Raw genomic sequence first — 22,570 nt, forward strand, 5'->3', positions numbered from 1 at the left:
GTGGAGGACAAACTGAGTCCCTTGGGGTCGAGCCTTCCACAAGCCTCTGGTTTTGCTGCTGTGGTCACTTCTTTACATCATCTTTGCTTGCCTGCCTCCAGAGCAATCTCAGTGCTCTCCTGAGTCACCCCAACTCCCAAATGTTGTACACATGATCTACAGTTTCAGGTACAACTTGTTTTCTCACTGAACATCAACCTGTTCCAAACTTGCACCCCTGAAATGGAACCATCCTGGGCCTTGACATGAAAATACAGCAGACCTGTACCACCACACTGGAGCATTGTTCCTATTAGGTCTCAGTGTCCCTCCGTAGGGGCTGAGCACCACTGAGCTTCTGCCCCACCCTATAGTCAGCTTACCAAGTAAAGGATGTCATAGGAACATGTAAGATGTGGTTTCAAGGAGGATCCTACAAGGCAAAAAGGGGGAAATTGAAGATAGTAATGTCCTGTGAATTCCATGTGGGTAAGGAGCCATAGAATTCATAAAGGGAAGTGTTACTGGGAACAGCTGATAATAGCAGTCAGGAGAGGGAAGCACAGGAAAAGCATTGGGAGGTTTGGGGGTGTGTTGTTAAGGGAAGGAGGGTAGCCATATATTGGATATATCGTAGCCAGTGGAGAGTAGCTTGGAGCTCCTTCTGAGATTGATTTTCCTGTTGAAGTCTATTAACATGAGTAAAGACTGATTTGGAGGTGGGGACAAGCTCACAAGAGACATGTAGGTCAGCTATGGGGTATCTGGCATATCCATTAGGGTAAAGTTTACCCATGACTCCTGTTGACCAATGTTCATCCCATGAATCATTGATTGAAAGCTGAAATGAGTTTTAAGATTGGTGAGTGTGGTGCCACTGTGGCTGCTGGATTCCATCCTGCAGCTCCAATATCTGTAGTCACTATATGTGGAGACCTTCTGGAGACAGTCACCTGTGTATTGGTAAGGAAAGCAGAGGGAAGGGCTGGGGGGAGTGAAGATAGAATCCAGGTGTAGGGGGATCTCAATTCTGGTCCATTATCCTTTAAGTGGGCAATCCTGTGTTCCTGTGATTTTGTTGTGTCCCTTATACATCTCTCTAGTAAAGACTGTCCCTTTACCTTACCATCTATCCTGTGGTCAGCCAAGTTCCTGAAACACAGAGCTCATGACCAAGATGACCTGCACTCTTGGTTCTGCTCAGCCTGTTAGGAGTTTTTGAAAATTTTTTAACCCTTTCAACACCTTCCCAAAGGATGTTTTTAAGAAGGAGATTTCTGGGTGTGCAGTTGGGAATTTTTCTTTCTAGGCTCATTCTAGTTTTGATAATAAAATCAGATAGGGGTTCCCCTGGCTTTTACAGAGAAAGGAAAGGGAGGAGGCAGGGCCTTCTAAATTTGAGGGCAGGGTGAGCCTGTCCCAAGCTTGGATTGCACAGAGGCAAACCTGTTCATAGTGACCTGCTGGCTGTGCTGCCTGCTGTGCTCCAGTGGAAACGTCTCCCTGGCCAAAGAGTTCATTACATTTCCATGGAGTGTCGCCTTGGCCCCAATTTTTCCTGAGGCCTGGAATAGGTACCAGTTGAGTGGTTTAGTTCGACTGGGGTTAATAACTGAGAATACCAATAATAATAATAATAACTTGGGTTATTATTATAACCCAAGTTATATTATAATAATAATAATAATAATAATAATAATAATAATAATAATAATAATAATAATAAAACTTGGGTGTTTTGGGATCCTGGCTCCGTATTGGAGTCCTGAGTAGAGTGTAAGGCAGGTTTTGCTTTTGTAACAGAGTCATGAAAATTACAAAATTGTAGCATGGTTGATGGTAGGGTAAGGCAGAGTTTGGTGGGCTTTTGTCTAAGCGTTCAGTACATCGTTGGCTTTGGTGGCTGGGAAGGAGGAGGAGAGATGCCTCTCTTTGGTTTTGTAGGGTGTAGGTGGAGTAGAGAGAGGGGTCAACAGAAGCTCATTTGTTTTTCTAAGGGGGCAGGGGTGGGTAAATGGATTTTATTACATATATTAATTAGGAAAGGGCTGTGAGATCTGAAATAGGGTGGGTTTTAGGACTTTGATTATTGGGCTCATCTGACTGAGGGGCTCGGGGGCTGTGCTGTCATCAGCCGGTCCTACTTTAGATGGTTCTATACATTCACTAATTGCATCTAAGATTGGCAGAAACCCATTAGAGTGGGTTTTTCCTTCTTGGGTATCCCTGTTTTGGGTGAGAGAACCTGCTCCAGGAGTCAGGGCTGTAAGTGTTCCCATTGCCTATGCATGACATCATCTGAAGAACTTCCTCCCAAAACAAGGAGGCTTGGGTTTTTGTCACTAATAAAGAGTGGGAATAAAGCCATGGATTTTAATAGGGCACATATCTCCATGACCTGGGGGAACGTTTTATGTGATGACGAGTTGCCCATGAGAGAAAAGAAAAGAAATGCCTTGTCCAATGGGAACGTTCTCTTGGCCTATTGGCTTTGGGGGATTCCACAAAAGCCCAAAATACTGAGCCTTCCCACAGATTTAAGAACTGGCAGCTGCCCTAGTATCTTAACTGGCTGCTGCATTACTAGTTTTTTTTTTATTTGTTTTGTTTTGTTTTGTTTTAAGGACAAATTAGATAGTCCTGTCAACACCTGCTACAGGCTGCCAGGTTTTAGACAGGGACTAAAGGTACTTTCAGCCCACACCAGAGAGTAGCTCTGACCAGAAGGTGTCAGTTGTCCCTTTACCTTGTACAAATCCAGATAATGGGCACTGATGAAAAGAACAGCAGGAAAATGACAGGGCGGGTCTCACCTTCCTGTGGAATCAGAGGTCTCATAGAAATCTCCTGGGCATCAGTTGCAGTGGGTCAGCTGTTCTGGCCCCAGTAGGGCACCCATTTCCAGTCTCTGTACAGGATGGTGTCCAGAGGGATCCATGGGGCTCTGGCCTGGTGGGAGCAGCCAGATGTTCAGCTCTCTGAAGAAAAGCTGGAGTGAGACAGGTTGCCAGGCCTCTTTCTCAGCTTCGGCTATCTGAGAGTTGGTGGCAGGTGGCAGCTAGGGGCCACAGTCAGGGCCACCAAGCAGGAAGTGGCTGTGGTAGGCTCGAGTACCCAGGTGGTTGGGTCAGGTCGAGGTCCAGATTTAAGCTTGGGGAGAGAATACTATTCCCTGGAGTGTTACAGCTTGATAAGACAAGCATTCTCAGATGAGATCATTGGTGAAGTGATTTGTGCACTTTATTCCTTATGGGTAGGATCTTATAAACATTGTAGGGTGGGTTGGGATTTGAAGGCTGATGCTGTCTATTGGTTTGGTCTGAGATGTTAGGGATGCCTCATGTGCATGTGGAAGAACTTCAGGTGTGTTTCCTAAGTAACTGATTGTCACAGTCTCTCCACAGGGCATTGTGGTCACTGGTTTGGGACAGGAACTTGGATGGGAGTAGATGTATATGCCTATCATTCTCAATTATGAAAATTGCCTGGGTTCCTGAACCCGCTCGACCTTACCAGGTTTTCTGTCTGGTGGCACAGTCCATTGCCCAACAAACCAAGATGTGAAAGATAAAGTCTTGTTCCCCATTGCACAAGGGAAAGATGCATGCCATTTACAAAGCAATGTTCTCCAAAATAAACTAGGCTTAGTGTTTTAGTAAGGGTGCCTGCTCACAGTCATGTAGGGGCTGACCGATTCCTGAGCATAAGTACACATGCTGGTACAGACTGTTACTTATTTACTGTTACGTTTAAATAGGTAGCATTTTGAATTGTATCTTAGTGATAATCTCTACAATCTCTAAACCACCAGAGATGATCTTTCTATGATTAGACCCAAATCACACCTTGAGAGTGGTTTATGGGGCTTACCCACTAGAAGACCACTTCATTGTATTGCTAGAATGAATTAGCATGTGATACGAGTGATTACAGTACATTGTGAGTTCCTCTCCTGTGACCCAGTTATGGCCATTCCCCAATTCCCTGTGTGTTTCCCATTTCATCACTCTTTTTAGCTATATTTTTATAACAAGGATGATTGATAGCACACTCAGATCATCCTGACATTTCACATATTCAGAAGGTTCCTCTTGCCTATGATTAGCACAAGAAGGTCTATTTGGAAGATAAATGGCATTATTAAGGATCCCAGGCTGAGATCCCCAAGCTGGTATAAATTTTAGCATAGCCTTTAGATCTTTCTTGGATGCTCTGCCCAGCTACATAGTAGGGTTGGAAAGTGAAACCAACATTGTTGTAACAAAATCTATCCATGGGCATTGTGGGAAATAAGGGTTCCTGCAGGCATGCAGTATTAGTTAAAATACTAATGGGATCAGCAAGCCAAGAGAAAGGGTGAACTATAGTGAGTTTAGGATATGTCCCCAGGACATCTGCCCATAAGAACACTGTACCTGTGATGAAGAAGACCCTAACAATTACCAGATTTGCAGGGGGAAAGGCTGGCCAAGAACTGTTAATTACTGCACCCCTTTATCAGACATCTCTCTTTCTTGGCCTCAGGCCAGCCCTAAGGCAAAATCATTTTATGGTCTCCATGGGAGGTTCTGCTGGATCAGAGTGGGGTATTTTTTTCTTGGACTAAAAATGACTTAACAGGCATAGCCCACACCTTAAGTTAGAAAGTCTCAAGGATTTTTTTCTATGTCCATCTTGTGTATCTTGCCAGAAAACCTACAGGTTAAGTATCAGAATGAGAGAAGAACCCTGCATATTACCTATGAAGGATGATAAGAATACCTGTCATCATTATGGGAAAGTGATTAAGGGGTATTACTGCTATGAATAATAAATCAATGAATTTGAGGGATTACTTCTCATATTTTAATGACATTGTATTTTTAATAGTGTTTTAGCCATTTCCACAATATCTTGTCCTGCAGGATTGCAAGGAATATTAGTTTTGTGTGGAATAGGCCAAAAGGAACAAAGGAACAGAAATTTTATATATAATGTATATATATATATATGTATATATATATATATGCATATATATACATACACACATATATGTCATACATATAGATGACAGGACTGTGGAGTCCTGGATATCCTGGAATTTAAGTATTGGGCTCAACTTGAACTCACAGAAATCTTCAGGCTTCTGCCGCCTAAGTTCTAGAATTAAGGACCTGTGCCAAGATTCCCAGTTCATCATAAATTATTTTTTATTCACTTTACATTCCAGTATCAGCTCCCTTCTCTTCTCCCTACCCTGCCACACCCTGGCAAATCCTTCCCCCATTGCCCCTCCCCTTTCCTCAGAGAAGAGAAGTTCCCCCTTGAGTACCACCCTACCTTGGGACACATAGTTCTAGCAGGTGTAAGCATGTCCTCCTCCACTGAGGCCCAACCAGGCAGTCCAAGTAAGGGAGGGTATGGGATATTATCCAATGTCAGGGAACAGAGACTGAGACAGCTTCATTTGTTAGAAGACCCACATGAAGACCTGTCGGGAGCCATAATGGGACAAGCTAATAATGAGCAGATGATCATCCTGAAATGCTTGCCTTGGATTATTATATAATCTGTGACAAGTGTGCCCCATTAGCAAGGCCATGGTGGATGTGATTTTAGGAAAGATTCCTGCTATTAATATGCTTTTCCCATTATTATTGTTATTATACATATGCTACTATCACTAAGCAATAGCACTCCCCTTTGTAGCAGATCTCTGCAGATCCACGAAGATGCACTGTCTTGTAGTGTTGCTATATAGACAAATAGATGACTTCTTAAGTCTTAATGATGATCCTATAAGAATTCCTAAAATTATATCAGTGACTATTAAGCTCTTTTATAACAGGACTGCTATTAAGTCCCTCAGGCATAGTCGAAAGTGCAAAGAGAACTCTGCCAGTCTCCTGAGTGTTATCAGTTAATTGCTCCAAGAGAGATAGTAACTGGACCTTCTCCTGCTCAGAACACATTCCAAGAGGTCATAAAACAATTAGCCTAGGTTACTAGAGGGAATCCACAATTTATTATAGGTACCAGGACAGAAGAGAAAATATTGCCTGGGTTTATCTATACAAAACTTCACTAATTTCTTAAGTTATAGTTTCAAACTTTCTGCGAACCTGTGGAGCTAGACAGGTGATGAATGTCTAGTTAGATAATTACTCCTAATGGATATTCATGTAAACATTCTGTGTTTGTAAACTTCTATTTCAATTTATGACTTGAATTTTGGTGTGAACTTGTGATGAACCTTGTAACATGTGATCATGTACTCTGAATGGCATATAAATACTGAAGACAAGAAGGAGCGAGTTAGGAACCAGTTAGTTAGTTAGGACCCCATCGCCCTTTCCTTTCCCCCTGCCTAGAATTTTTCTCCCTTAGAATTTTACTTTGTTAGAATCTCTTCTTCTTCCCCACTCAGGACCTTTCCATGTTTCCCCTCAGATAGCTTTCATAGGATACTTTTTACACTTAATAAACTCTATAGCAACTTTTCTAAGTGTCTTTTCTTCCTCGACCCAGCTGCAAGTTAGAGCCCAGCAGTTCCTGCTGAGATAGAACAAAGGTCATATTGCCTAATCCTCTGCTGTTAGGCTACAGGTGTTAATCACCCTAGCCTGCAGTCCCATTATCTTCAGAAGAAGTTTTTAGGATAGTACAAGGCTATTTACTTAACTCCTTGCTGGTCTTAGGGCCAGGATGCTGACTGCAGGTCAGCTACAGTAGCATAGAAGAACAGGACAGTGGGAGAAGGAGAAGAAAGAAGAACCAGCTGCATCTCTCTCTCCTCTTCTCTCACCCGCAAGCCCGGGGCGAGGGGGTTGGCCCCCGGCAAAGACCAAGCTGTACATTTGGTATAAATGTATAGGGAGTCTATGTCAAACTCCTGCACGTTCCCTGGTTGGGGACCCAGACTCTGTGAGCCTACATGGTCCCAGGTTATTTGACCCTGTGGGTCCTTTGTGGTGTCTTGATCCTCCCTACTTGCTCATGTCTGTCCCCATCTCTTCCAGAAGACTGCCTAGACTCCACCTAACGTTTGGCTGTGGGTCTCTGCATCTGCCTCCATCCCCTGCTGGATGAAGCCTCTCAGGAGACAGTTATGCTAGGCTCCTGTCTGCAAACATACCAGAGTATCATTAATAGTGTCAGGGGTTGGCTTTCTCACATGGGATGGGTCTTAGGTTGGGGCAGTCATTGGTTGGCTGTTCCCTTGATCTCTGATTAATTTTTGTCCCTGTACATATTGTAGGCAAGACACATTTTTGGTTGAAGATTTTGTAGGTGGGTAGATGACCCCCTCCTTACACTGAAAGTCCTATCTGGTTACAGGAAGTGGCCACTTCAGTCTCTACATCCACTGCTGGCAGGAGAAGAACTTAAAGAAATGTTCAAAGTTCTTAGTCATCAGGGAAATGCAAATAAAATCACCCATGGGATTCATCTTACACCTGTCAAATGTGGCTGAGACAAAAACTCAGGGGATAGCATATGTTGGAGAGGATGTGGAGCAAGGGGAACACTCCTCCATTGCTGGTGGTAGCACAAACTTATGCGACCACTTTGGAAATAAATATGGTGGTTTCTCAGAAAACTCTGACTACTTCTTCCTGAAGACCCACATATACTACTTCTCAACATATACCCAAAAGATGCCCCACAGGAACACTTGCTCAACTATGTTCATAGTAGCTTTATTAGTATTAGCCAGAAACAGGAAACATGTAGATGTTTCTCAACTGAAGAACAGATAAAGAAAATGTGATACATCTATACAATCGAATAGTATTCATATAGATATAGAGATAGAGATAGAGATAGAGATAGAGATAGAGATAGAGATAGAGATATAGACAGATATAGATATAGACAGATATAGAGATATAGATATAGATATAGATATAGACAGATATAGATATAGATATAGACAGATATAGATATAGACAGATATAGAGATAGAGATAGAGATAGAGATAGAGATAGAGATAGACAGATATAGAGATATAGATATATGACACCATGAATTTTTCAGGAAAATGGATGTAGTGTGAGAATACTACCCTGAGTGAGGTAACCCACAGTCAGCAAGACATGTATGTTAAGTACTCACTTATAAGTGGACGTTAATCAAAAAGTGAAGGACAACCATGCTACAATCAAAGAAACTGGGAATTAGGGAGGTCCCAAGGACGATGCTTGAATCTCACTCAGAAGGGGAATCTAAATAGTCATCGGGGTGGATGGAGAGAGGGAACTGGGTAGGAGAGGAAGTGAGGAGGGGAACACAGATGGCTATCAGGGAAGAGAGGGGGAGGCAGAGAAGACTCAGAGTGAGAATGGAAATCAGAGTCAGGGCATCTCTGTGACTAGCTGGAGGCCTGGGACCAGAGAGTATGTGGTGAGTTTTTTTGGAAGTGACCCTAGCTTAGATTCCTACCAGAGGGGGATATAGAGACTGAAGTAGCCATCTCCTATAGCCAGTCAGGATATCCAGAGGAGGGGGGGATATCAATCCACCCATACAATCTTCCTATATTCTTAATGTACACAAAGTATGTATGAAAGCAAATACATTACTGAAAAATTGTTCGTGTCTCCCACAGCATGTCTTGTTCCTGGAGGCTGGACTTTCTAAGTCTCTATTGATTGAAGTTATCTTCTCCCCTTTCTGATTATTCATCTGGGGTCACATCTGGGGCATCTTGACTTCAATCAGTGCCAAAGAGATTCAGACTCCACGATGTTCTTTAATTTTAATTCTCGTCATTTGTTTCTCAGTGTTTTGATTTGCTTGTTTTTTGTTTGTTTTGTTTGTTTGTTATTCTAGACAGTGTTTCTCTGTGTATTCCTGGCTGTCCCGGAACTCACATTGTACACCAGGCTCGCCTAGAAATCAGAGATCCACTTAACTCTGCTTCCCGAGTGCTGGGATTAAACATGTGAGCCACTAGCACCTGGCTTGTTTCTCATCAGCTACAGGTTTTCTGCTTTTGTTAATTTTTTTTCAAAGAGTTAAACTTTTGTGGTTTTGCTTTTGTGTTTGTTTCTTTCTGGTTTTTTGAGTTCCACTTTAATCTTTATTGTCTGCTTCCATCCATTTGTTGAGGTTATCTACCATAGAAGACTACTCAGAAAGTGGTTTAAACCTACAGAAGGTCTTTATTAGCTGGCTGCCGACTATACTGGTAGTTGCCAACTACACGATCCCAGTATATCTTCGAGCTTGTGCTTTTATACACCAAAACTAGATTCTGGGATGACATACTTCAGTTAGCCCGAGTAGTTAGACAGAAGCAGTACCAGAGAAGCAAAATGCAAGAGTAGTACATTTAAAGAAGGACCAGAGTGACAGGATTTGGTGGATTAGGTATTTGTTTTCATTCTGGCAGTTGGTGCTGAATATGTGTAGAATTTTACAGACTGAATGATACTCCCTCAAGGCTCCAGATGTGCTACGGTCTGGGTAGTTGTTACTTTACTCACTTTGGGATTAATTTTCTCCCTTTTCTGTTTGTAATAATATAACATAGGAGCTTGGATGTTCAATGGAGACTTTTCTTTTGTGTTTTTTTTTGATCCTGAGTAATGTTCCTCTCAGGCCTTTAACTTGGGTACAGTCACCCACATCCATATTTCAGCCTCTGTCTCTTTCCTCTTTCTTTGTTAATTTTACCATAAATATTTATCTATGATCTTAGTGTCATGAATCTTCATTAATATGTTGTACTATGTTATTACTGATGTGCAAATCTTTTCATTTTAAATTCAGTAGGACAGATTAGGAAAAGCTTTCATTTAAGTCTTAAATTAAATTTTGCACTGATTGTTTGCTTTTTTGAGTTTTTTTTTCTTCAGGATCCTGACTGCTGGCTTTCCTTCTCTGTGGTGTGGCCTCGTTTTCCTCAATCATTTATACTTCTATTCTAGTGTATCTTCTCTTTACATGTGATGGCTCAGGGACTAAAGTCAGATAAACCAGGTTTCGAGAACCAAAGTAAACACATAAATGGTTTTTATTATTATAGTACTTTTAAGAATCCACTAAACATCAAAATAAAAAAAAATTTCAGTAACATAGGAAAACATGAAGTATTTAGGGAAAATTTTGTCCAATTAGTCTACACAGTTAAATATTGGTTACAGAAACAAAAGACATAGATACCATGTGCATGATGGGAAGACCTGATGTTGCTAAGGTACCTTCTGCTTAGGTTGGTGGTTGAAGCATGCATAATGACAAACAAAACTCCAGAAAAAAATTATAGAAATCAACAAACTGATTCTAAGATTTCTATGGAAATTCTAAGGTCCCAGAATAGCAAGACCAATTTTGAAAAAGAAAAACACAGCTGGACTTGGGAGAGTGGGCTCTGCATCTCTCCTGGGCAGTCCAGTAGAGCCAGCATTGGTGGCATGGTTGCAGGTGAACTTGCCTTAAGGGCATGATCTGGAGGCCTATAGCCTTGCCCCTTTCTGGCTGCCACATTGGGTGAGCTAGTTGGGACAATGCTGGCGCTGGTTGTGTGAGTTCTAAAGAGCTGGTGGATTGGCCAACTGAGCTACCAGCCAGGCAGAGATACATGGCTTTGAGTTGGCCCACCTCAAAATCTTTCTCATCTGTGAACTGCTGGAGTGTATGAAGGGGTTGGTCTTGCAGATCAAAAGCTTCAGAACCTCTGTGATACAGGGTATCAATAGGATATCTGAAAGGAGTCCCTGTGGGGATCTATTATTTGTAGTGTAACAAGAACCAAAAGTCTTGAAACACACAAAAGATTCATTTCACTGAACATTTGCAAGTAAAGATATGTGGACAAAAGGGTGTACTGTGTGATGTACTGTGACACACTGCAGCTTCCTTGATGAGACTTTTTTGTGTGTGTGTGTTTATTTTATTTTTTTAATTTTATTTGGGGGGAGAGATTCCCAGGGTAGAGGGTAGAGATATAGAAAGTGTACAGGGAGATTAGTGGAATTGGGTGTGTCTTAGTTAGGATTAATTTGCATTGAAGAGAAATCGTGACCAAGACATCTCTCATAAAGAACATTTAATTGGGGCTGGCTTACAGGTTCAGAGGTTCAGTCCATTATCATCAAGGTGGGCTGGTAGTGTCCAGGTAGACATGGGGCTGGAGGAGCTGAGAGTTCTATATTTTCATCCAAAGGTAAACAGGAGAAGAGTGGCTTCCAGGCAGTTTGGAGGAAGCTCTATCAAAGCACAATGACAAACTTCCTTCAAAAATTCCACATCTCATAATAGACAAACCACCACATTCCACTCCCTGGTTACCCCATACCCTTGTTTGAACATATGGATCTATGGGGGACAGACATAGCCATAGCATAATAAAAAATGCATTAGAGTCACCTTCCAATGTCCCCATGGTCTAATAGTAGTCTCAACAATGTTAAAAGTCCAAAGTTCAAAGTCACTTCTGAGATCCATCCAATCACTTAACTGTAATCCCCAAAGCAAGACAGGAAACCAGCTGGGCAAACTCCAAACTCTGCATCTCCATGGCTGATGTCAAAGTGGTCTTCAGGTCTTCAACCCTTTTTTATCTTTGTTGACTGCAGCAAACTTCTTTCTCCTGGCTGGGTTCCACTCACTATTAGCAGCTTTTCTCAGCATATCCCAGGACTCTGGCATCTAGACCATCTTGGGTTCTCCAAGACAGCTTCAATGATACACCTTTTTGTTCTAGTGTCTGGGATCCACACATGATATTCTGGGCTTTTCCAAAGAGGTGGTGTCACTTCTCCAGCTCTGCCTTCTGTAACACTGTTGGGCCTGCCTCCACTCCACTCCACTGCTACTGCTGTTCTTGGTGATCATCCCGTGGCACAGGCATCTCCAATACACTGAGGTCTTCTGCTTCACCAATTGCCTCTCATAGCTTCATGGTGCCAAGCCTCAACTCTTTTGTGTGACCCCTTCAGTCCTGGGCCATCAATTGCAACTGAGACAGAACTTTCACCAAGGAATGGCCATCCCTTGCCTCTCCAAGTGCCAAGCCTCAGCTGCTCTTCATGATCCCTTCAAACTTTCAAAACCAGTACCACCTGGGTGATTCTTACACAGTACCAAATCTAGATGCAGCAGGAGGTACATTGGCTACTTTTGGACACAGCTTCTTTGTGCTCTCAGAAAATACTTCCCAGATTTACCTCAGTGATGCTGGTCTCTTCTTAATCACCACCAATATCTTCACTCCAGCTAACCAGTATCAATTGTCCTGGGAGTCCCATCTATTATTGACTCTAAAGCCAGAGCCACATGGCCAAAACTGCCAAACTCTGCTGCTTGCTGGAGCTGGAACATGGTCCCCTTGTTCTAGTACATCATCACCAGCTTTCTGTTTTCTGACTCCTTCATCGCCTACACTTGATTGTCTTGGAACTTGCTCAGTAAATTGACCTTGAACTCAGAGATCTGCATGGCTCTGTCTCCTGAATGCTGGGATCAAAGGCATGTAGTACTGACTACACCTAACTTCTGTCTTAGGGTTTCATTCATCTTAGTTAGGCAACTCCTGTAAAGGGGCTGGCTTACAGGTTCAGAGGTTCAGTCCATTATCATCAAGGTAGGGTGGCTTCTTCCAGGAAGACATGGGGATGGAGGAGCTGAGAGCTCTATATCTTCAACCAAAAGCATACAGGAAAAGATTGGCTTCCAGACAGTTAGGAGAAAGTTCTAAGTCCACCTCCACAGCAACACACTTCCTCCAACAAGGCCATACCTATTCCAACAAGTCCACACCTCCTAATAGTACCTCTCCCTGGGCCAATCATATTCAAACCTTGACAAGGTGCATGATGTGAAATTCACAAAGAATCCATACAAAGTACACACACACACACACACACACACACACACACACACCGTATTAATTTACAAGCAGCTACAGACACACACACACATACACACACGGTATTAATTTATAAGCAGCTACACACACACACACACACACACACACACACACACGGCACTCTGAGGAACTGCTCACTCAAGGTGTATTACACAGCCACAATTTTTAGTGTAGTTAGGAATTATAGTAGATCTTCCAGTTCATCGATTGGATGCTTATTCCAGAAATGGACCCACATGCATGTAGTTAAGTGTTTTGTTTTTAATATTTAATTCTTATTATTTTAAATTGATGGGAATATGTACAGGTACCTGCAGAGGCCAGAGATGTCAGACCCTCTTAGAGCTAGAATTACAAGAAGTTGTGAGCCACCTAATGTGGGTGTCGGTCCTCTGCTAGTGTAATGGATTCTCTCTCTCTCTCTCTCTCTCTCTCTCTCACTCTCTCTCTCTCTCTCTCAACTGCTGAGCCAGCTCATCAGGCATTTTTAGATTTACTTTTATTTTTTGAGAATTTCATACATTCATATATATGCTTTGATCAAATCTACCCTATATCTCTCTCCTCCAGCTCCTCCTCTATCCCCCACCCCACTTTTGTCACAATTTCATGTGACTTTTCAAAAACAACAAAAACAAAACACTAAGTCCACTTAATTTTACCTGCATGTTCTTGGATGTAGAGTCATCTATTGGAGCCTGAGAAGCTCCTCAGGGCTGTCTTTCTGAAGAACATGAACTCTTCCCTCTCCAGAAGCTGTGGGTGACCAATGGCTCCTTAGATAAGAGTGGGACTTCATGACCCTGTTACCATTAATGCTGGGAGTTTTAGTTAGTGGTTTTTAAGAAAGGTGGTGTGTGCATGCATCTCTCTCTCTCTCTCTCTCTCTCTCTCTCTCTCTCTCTCTCTCTCTCTCTGTGTGTGTGTCTGTGTGTGTGTATGTGTGTGTGCGTGTGTCTGTGTGTGTGTATGAGAGAGAGAGAGAGAGAGAGAGAGAGAGAGAGAGAGAGAGAGAGCTTATGAGTGTCATTAGAGAACCCAAAAGAGGGCATCAGGTGTGCTCCTTCATCAGTGTCTACCTAATCTTTGAATTAGGGCCTCTCTCTGAATCTGAGGCACAAGTTTCTCAGTTCAGCTGGAAAGCAACAAACCCCAGTGATTCTCCAAGAATCTACCCATGATCCTGTTGTGGGTCTCCACAGCATTGTGCTATGTAAAGAGCCAGACAAGAGAACACATGTCTCTCATGACCCTACGTAGCTGAGGAGGGATATGTAGGATCATAGACAGCAAAGAGGTTTCCTTGTTTAAAGTGTATTAAAGTATATCTAAATGGTCACATTTTATTAAATATAAATTATATTTTAAAGAACATTCTTAGTCAGACAGTGATGGCACAAGTCATTAACCACAGCACTTGGGTGGCAGAGGCAGGAAGATCAGCCTGATCTACTGAACAAGTTTCAGGACATCAAGGGCGACACAGAGAAACTCTGTCTCAAAAAAACAAGAAAGATAGTCCTTTTTTTAAACTTGTATTTTTATTATATGCCTGCATGTATATCTGTGTAGCAAGTATACCTAGTACCTGCAAAGGCCAGAAGAGAGCACTGAATACCTTGGGACTAGAGATAATAACAGTTGTGTGGTGACAAGTGGATGTTGAATCCTGGACTTCTGGAAGAACAGTCAGTGCTTTTAAATGTTGAACCTTCTCTTCAGCCCAAAAATTGAAAAAGACCAACTATTACAAAATTGGGCAAACATTACTTTTAGTTAGATTTCTCTATAGCTAACCTGGTAGCTATCCAAAGGGGGAGGAGAACATAATGAGAAGAAATAACATTCAAATGTCACCTTCTCATTATGTTTCTAGAGTCTTTTAGAAACCAGTTGTTCCATTGTGGGAGGATTTGGAGACATGGAGAGAAAACTTAAGAAGTGACAAATGAGATGGCTCAATAGGTACAGGTCCTTGCTGCCAAACTTGGTGACCTGAGTTCAGTCCCTAGATTCCACATTATAAAATGATAAAAACCAACCCCTACAGGCTGACCTCTGACCTCCACTTGTAGTCCCTGGCATGTACAGGTGCATAAACATACAACTCAATGAATTCCTAAAATGTACAAAACAAAGTACTGAATTAGGTAGGTGAAAAGAGACAGTTACTGGCTGGGACAGAGAGAGGCAAGGATTTTTGGACATAAGCCTTAAAACATATCACTTGAGTGTGGGTGTGCCTGGGATAGTCAGAGGACAACCATGGGTATCCATCCTTGGCTTTTCCTTGTTTGAGGCAGGGTTTCCTCTGTTGTTCCTCACATGGTAGGCCATGCTTTTTTGCCTGTGAACTTCATGGATTTTCCCATCTCCCCCTCCCATCTCATCACAGGAGTGCTGGGATTACAGCTCTGGGGATATGCTTGTGCTTGTGTGACTGCGGGGAAAGCTTTCTCGACTGAGCTCTTTCTCCAAAGCTGGCACATGAGTTTATTTAGACATATGTTTTTTTAGGACTGATTATGAGAATACATAACTTCTAGAGAAATCAAAATCATATGAGTTATTAGGGGTATAAATAAGTGGTGGCACACTTACATAGTACACATCAGCCCTGGGTTTCAACCCCAGTATGAGTTCAATTTACTAGAAAAGACCAGCTGTTGTCTCTGTGGATGTCTGCATACATTATCCAGATGGGGGCTGGCCCTAGCTTCATGTGATAGAGCCAGTAGGGGCCCAAAGCTATTCATTTTAGTTTATCGCAATTTACCACAGTAAGGATTGCTCAGTGACAGGAGGACCTAGGACCCCCTGAGGATCTAGGGGAGCAGCTGGAGTCATGAGCTGGAAGTGGGCAACCTTTTCTCTCCTCTGAGTGCTCAGTGGGACTGGAGATCAACTGAAATTGGGGCTGCTGAGATACAATGGTGGCTGCAGGGCACAGAATGACATTTAACTCTCAGGAGAGGCCTGGAGGGGAGTCAGGCCTGAGAAGAGGGGAAATAACTGAATTCTGTGTTGCTGTTTTTCAGGAGGATCTAAATACTACTTGCTTCACCTTGGAGTCCTTCTCTTCATAGTGCTTGTCGTAGTCTTCTTTGGGTAAGAGTCCAGGCTGGTGAGGAAGGGCTGAGACCACGATGTGGACCCTGAGCTGTGTGCATCCCCACTAGCACAGTAATGATGAGGTGCTCTTCGTTCAAAACCCAGAGCTGTTGCTTGTCCACATAGTGCAGCCTCTGACTCCACCAGGGGAGCAGCCATCTGGCTCTAGCTGTAAGGGGGGGCCTGAGGAAGGAGAGGAGGGGCTGGACTTCAGCATTCTCCCTATGAAGACAGTCTGTGAACCCTAACGAAGTAGACACTACTTTTCTACTGGGACTTTTGTAGACACGGCCAGAACATATTCCTGAGGTGGTATTCGGTTTGGGGGTCTGGCACATTTTAAGGGCTGTTTGCAACTACTTAAGTTGTCCAGATGCAGGCCTTGTTCCCAGGGCCCTCTTGCCACCTCTCCCAGTGGGTTGAGGATGCTCAGTCCCGTCCCCTTGCCCTGCTTCCCCACTGGAAACTTCTCTGCCCACTCTGCTGGAAATAGTAGTGTTTCGGAGGGAGGAACAGACAGCTGGTCTCAGATCTGTGTCCTGAATAGCTGCTGCTATGTCTATCCTTCTTATAGCTATGGGCTCCTGAGCCCCAGAAGTCAAGAGATGGGAGAGCCAGAAGCTGTGACTAGGTGAGTGGGCATTGAAATGTGTGTGTGTGTGTGTGTGTGTGTGTGTGTGTGTGTGTGTGTGTCATTAATATGTGTGTGATGTATGTGTGTGTATGATATATGTATGTGTCATCCCTGTGTATGGGGGGGGGTGTAAGTTACTTGCAGGATGAATTCTCTGTTAGATGATACCTTGTGGCCTCTGCCTATACCTATATATGGATAGCTCTAGACCTTCTCCAGGCTGCCCAGAGTAACGTCACCTGTTCCCTGCTGCCTTCAAAGGGCGGATATGTTCTCTGGCTCATCCTCCCTTTTGTACATACTGGGGCAGCAATATGAACAGATTCCTTTCCCCGTCCTCCTCCCCAGTAGCCTGTTCAGTGCAAAGTCTTTTGCCTTCTACAACTGGACCCATATTTGGGGCCAGTTCACCTCCAACTTCCTCATATCCTGTCAGTCTGAGTTCTGGAAAAGTATCCTCTGGCTTTGCTCTGCATTCCTGGTTCTGCTGTGCTTCAGCCACATGCTTGTCTGTCTGTCTCAACCCTACTTTTCTACTAGTAGCTAATGCTCCTTCACAATAGAAGTCAGGATGAGTTGGAACCTGCCTGCTGACTCCCTCCAGCAGCCTAGGCCTGGGTTCCTGATTTAGCCATTCATGCTGTCAAGCTGGGGCTCTGGCTTTGATTGTCTGTGCTGTGCTTCACTAGACTACAAGGCCTCCCACCTCTCCTTGTTCTCACCAGATTCCTCTTGTGTTTGTTTTCCATGATTACAAAGCACTCTGTCACACCCTCATTTATGTTTGGAGGCAGTCACACCTTTGATGACTGTGACTCCAGAGCTTCCTGGGATTGGCTCCCTGGGTGGGTCTCCATGGAGTTCTCACAAATTTCTGGTGGTTGAGGTTGTCCCTGGGCTGTGGGTTGGGCTTCCTCTCAGCCTAGCTGGAAGGTTCTACTTCCAGTGACTTACTGCATGTTATCTCAGGCTTCCAGAAGCTGTGTTTGAAGTCGTCCAGCATCATTGCTGTCTCAGTTTATCTCTTCAATGACCGAACTAGAGTCCACTTCTTGATGGGAGGGGCTGGGAATCTGTGATATTCTTGAACTCCTTTCCTGCTCAGGTTCCACTCAGGAGTGGTTGGTGTGTGGGAGGCAGTGAACCTTGACAGCAGTGTTTTACTTTTGCATTTATGTGTGACTGCATTTGATATTTATACTGTTAGCATAATGCCTAGGGTGATATGTATGGTGTTCTTCTATAATTATAATAGAGGTACTTGTACTCCCAGGCACAACTTTGCCTTTCCACCAGGCTCTGTGTGCTTGAACCCTAAATCTTGCTGGTATAAACCTATCTCCTGTGTTCTCTTTCTGCAGCATGTTTGTGGAAGAGCTGAATGTCCAGGAAGTTGTAACCCTGTCAAGGTATCTGAAGCTGTCTTCATTAGGTTTTGACTTCTGTGAACAGACACCAAGACCAAGGCAACTCTTATAAAAGACAACATTTATTTAAAGCTGGCTTACAGGTTCATAGGTTCAGCTCAGTATTATCAAGGTGGGAGTATGGAAGGCTTCAGTCAGGCACGACACAGGGGGAGCTGAAAGTTCTACATATAACCAAAGGTGGACAGGAGAAGAATGGCTTCCACACAGTTAGGAGAAAGCTCTCTCTAAGCCCATACCAACAATGACCTACTTCCTCCAACAAGACCACATCTCCTCCCACAAGGACACATCTCTTGGACCAACCATATTCAGACCACCACATTCCACTTCCTGGCCCCCATATGCTTGTTCAAACACATGAGTCTGTGGGGATCATACCTAGCTATAACATAATAAAACATGCTTTTAGTCCAACTTCTAAAGTCCCCATAGTCTATAGAAGTCTCAATGATGCTAAAAAACCAGAGTTCAATGTCTCTTCTGAGATTCATTGAATCATACAACTGTAATCCCCAAAGGAAGACAGGAAACCAGCTGGGCAAACTCCAAAATCTGCATTTCTGTGCTTTATGTCAAACCAGTCTCCAGATCTTGAAATCCTTCTTCATCCTTGTTGAGTGCAAGAAACTTTCTCCTGGCCTGGTTTCATTCTGTTAGCAGCTTTCTTTGTCAAGTATTCCAAATGGCTCTGGCATCTTTAACATCTTGGGGTTTACAAGGCAATTTCAACTTCACAGCTTCTTGTTCCAGTGTCTAGGACCCACACATGATCTTCTAGGCTCCTCCAAAAGGCTTATGTCACTTCTCCAGCTCTGCTGCTTGTAGCACTCTAGACTTTGCTTGACTCCACTCCACGGCTGCAGCTGTTCTTGGTGGTCATCAAATGGTGCTGACATCTCCAATATGTTGGAGTTTTCTGCTGCAAATAGGCTTAACCAATAGCCTCTCATAGGCTCTCTTCAAGGTGCCAAGCCTAAAATTCTTCACATGACACCTTCAGTCCTGGGCTGTCAACTACAACTTTGTCTACACCTGCACCAATGACCTTCCCTGGCCTCTTACAGTGCCAAGCTTCAGCTGCTCTCCATGACCCCTTATTGCCTTCAAAACCAGTTCTACCTGGGTGATTCTTACACATTACCAAGCACAGCTGTAGCATGAGGTACAACCTTGGCTATTTCTGGAACACAGCATTTTTGTGATCTCAGAAAATATTTCCCAGAAGATTTCACCTCAGTGATGCTGGTTTCTTCTTAATCACTGCTAATGTCTTAGCTCCAGCTAACCAGCATCAGTTTTCCCAGAAGTCCCTTCTATTCTGAATTCTAAAGCCAGAGCCACATGACCAAAGCTGCCAAGTTCTGCTGCTTGCTCAGGCTAGAATATGCACCACCACCCCCTTATTCTATTACTAGTTTTCTGTTTTCCAACTCCCTCCCTAACTAAAATTGGTTGTTCTAGAACTTGCTCTGTAGATTGACCTTAAACTCAGATCTGGAAGGCTTTATCTCCAGAGTGCTAGGATTAAATTGTATACAACTATGTCTGGACTTTAAGCTTTTCTTCACCTAGAACTTACTGTGTCCCAGGCTGGCCTTGAACTCAGAGATCTGCTTGGATTTGTCTTCTTGGATTGAAGGTGTGTATTACTATGCCTGAGCCTAAACTTAGCTTAGGGTAGTATCTTGCCCTAAAGTCACCACCCCCTCTATTTTTCTCCTTGAACATAGGATTCTGTTTCATTTCACTTCCTGGTGCCCGTTTATTACTTGAACCATTCACTTTATATTTCTATTTCCTTAGCCTGTTCCTTTTTGTTAAAATGTTCTTCATAATGATGAACTTTAATAACCACAGATCCATTTATACTAGACTGTTTTGAGACTTCTTTTGTCAAAGCAAGTAATCTAACTCTCTTCACATTAGCTTCAGGCAGACTCTTTGAGCAATGGCAAAAATGCAGCCACGTTCTTTACCAAAATATCATAAAATCAGTCTTTAGACCACATACTAAAGTTTTTCTCCAGTGACACATTTTTGACCAGGTCTGCATGGTTTAAATCACCCTCTGCATCAATGTTTTCCATATTTCTACTAGGATGGTACATTAAGACACACTTAAAGTATTCTACTGCTTCCCAAATTCAAAGTACCCACATCCTCAGTCTTCCAAACCAAAGCATGATTAGAGCTATCACAGCAACACCCCAGCTCCTGGTACCATCTGCTGTCCTGGTTAGGGTTTTACTGCTGTGAACAGACACCATGACCAAGGCAACTCTTATAAGGACAACATTTAACTGGGGCTGGCTGACAGGTTCAGAGGTTCCTTTCATTATCATCAAGGTAGGAGCATGGCAGTGTCCAGGCAGGCATGGCAAAGGAAGAACTGAGAGTTCTCCGTGTTCATCCCAAGAAAGCCAAGGAACAGACTGCCTCACGCAGCTTGGAAGAGGGTCTCAACACTGAAACCCTCCCCTGCAGTGACACACTTTCTTCAGCAAAGCCACACATCCTCTAACAAGGCCATACTTTCCAGTAGGTCAAGCACATTCAGACTACTACAGACCTTCACACGGTACTCTGCAGCCCTGGGCTGAGTGGTGTGGAGGGTGATGTCTCTGTCTCTGTCAGTCTCTCAGTCTCTCAGTCTCTCTCTCTCTCTCTCTCTCTCTCTCTCTCTCTCTCTCTCTCTGTGTGTGTGTGTGTGTGTGTGTGTGTGTGTGTGTGTGTAGCATGGGAAGTTGGGAAGTACCTTTCTGTTACCAAAGTGAAACATAGCCCTATACCTTGTTTTGACCAACTGCATGTTCTTTGGCTTTTGAAGAGCCAGGCTGGCTCATCTGGTACAAAGCTGAGTTTATATGTATTGCCCACCATTCCCAAGGTAATTTGCAAAACTCATGAGTTCAGCAGCCTCCCCACTGCAACAGTTCACTTCAGCAAACACATTCTTGCTGTGGTGAAGCCAACATCACCATTCGTGTTCAGAATATTTCACCACGTAAACTGTGCCCATTGAACACTGACTCCTACTAGGGGCCCTGACACCTACCTTGCTGTTTTTGTATTGTTTCTCTAAGCATGGCTACTTTGTAATAGTGCCTTCTAGGGATGAATACCTGTAGGGTTTCTCGTTTGGGAACTGGCCAGATTCATTCATTAAGGTTTCATTCTTCAGGTCTCATCCCTGTGAAGACATTCTCAGTGTTATTTTCTGGCCCATTCTCTGTCTTTTTTGGAAGACAATATTTATTTTTTGATTTATATGCACGAGTGTTTTGCCTGCGTGTGCGTCTGTGTACTACATTTGTACTTGTGCCTAAAGAGGCCAGAAAATGTCCCAGGTCCCCTTGAACTGGAGTCACAGACAGTTGTGGGTCTCCATGTGGTTGCTGGGAACTGAATCCAGTTGTTGGAGAAGAAGAGCCAGGGCTCTTTCTGCCGAGCATCATTCCAGCCCAGCTCTCTGGTTTGCACCATCATACGGCATGCAGCTTGCTAGCAGAAGTGGATCTTGTCCACTGGGGCTTGGCATCCATTGTGGGGACAACCCATTGTCACACATTGCTCCAGGAGTTTTATGGGAAGCATTTTCTGCTGTTCTTAGGACTGGTCTATGACCAGTAGAGAGAGAGACAGAGAGAGAGAGAGAGAGAGAGAGGCCTAGATTCTTTGTGCCACTAACCAGGACAGGTCCAAAGCAGACTGCAGGCCCAGAAGGGACAGTTGGCATCTACCAAGGACAGACATGTTAAGTCTCATACAGCTTGCAAAATTAAGTCGTCCTTATACTACGTTAGAGCTCTTGGCCTTAACTGGTTCGAGGGATGTCATGACTTCCTCTCCCTACCTTATGTCAAGTAAGACTATGATTTTCCTGCTTTGGCTTATCCTTGGATCCAAGGACCATGGGTAGAGTGGGTAGATTTTTAAGTGTATGCCACCACTCAAACAGGGTTGTTTGTCTGGTGCATGGCTTCCAGTGACATGCATCCAATGGCTGACCTATCAACTTGAGTTCTGGTGTTTTCTTTTTCAGGATGGCCTATTCCCAACCCAAGGTGCTAACACCCAGGTTAGTAGATTTAGTTACTTCATATGTAGTGTAAGAGCCCTGAAGGACTAAAGGATGATTTGATCGCCCTATGGGAATAGTTCAGTAGCACACCTGAAACCCTGAGTCAGTTTCCTATCTGGAAAAAATCTAAACCCAGAAACAAACCAAAGATTTGATTTTAATCCTCCTTGAGCTTGCATCACCAACCCTTTTAGAGCCTTTCGGTTGTCTGATTCAGTTTTGGAGCCCAGAGCATCTTCTGTCTCTCCTTATGCATTTCAGATTCTGTCCCTTGCTTCCTGTCTCTGTCGTTGGGGACTTTTAGGGATGTTGTGGGTGTGGTGGGCGTGAACTCAGTTGCTTTTGTGGCAAAACGTGGGAGTAATCAATGAGAGATACTTCTGTTTGGCCCATGTCACATTCTGGGTGGGTAGTCACTGCTGGGAGAAGCTGAGGGTAGAATCTGAGAAGGGTTTCTGCATGATGTTTGGTCACATGTTAC

The 22,570-nt window shown here is 43.5% G+C and overlaps 1 protein-coding gene across 1 annotated transcript in view; it reads left to right on the forward strand.

The window, feature by feature from the left end:
* LOC117703959 (histo-blood group ABO system transferase 1-like) overlaps window positions 1-22,570 on the forward strand; it is a 39,292-nt gene that overhangs the window by 12,001 nt on the left and 4,721 nt on the right. Inside the window, exons 2-5 of the mRNA XM_076930471.1 lie at window positions 15,872-15,941; window positions 16,519-16,575; window positions 17,940-17,987; window positions 22,051-22,086. Of these exons, the coding sequence (XP_076786586.1) occupies window positions 15,872-15,941; window positions 16,519-16,575; window positions 17,940-17,987; window positions 22,051-22,086 (211 nt within the window). The remainder of the gene's footprint in view (window positions 1-15,871; window positions 15,942-16,518; window positions 16,576-17,939; window positions 17,988-22,050; window positions 22,087-22,570) is intronic.

The sequence above is a fragment of the Arvicanthis niloticus genome, chromosome 2 (genome assembly GCF_011762505.2).
Source record: "Arvicanthis niloticus isolate mArvNil1 chromosome 2, mArvNil1.pat.X, whole genome shotgun sequence".
Lineage (NCBI taxonomy): Eukaryota > Metazoa > Chordata > Mammalia > Rodentia > Muridae > Arvicanthis > Arvicanthis niloticus.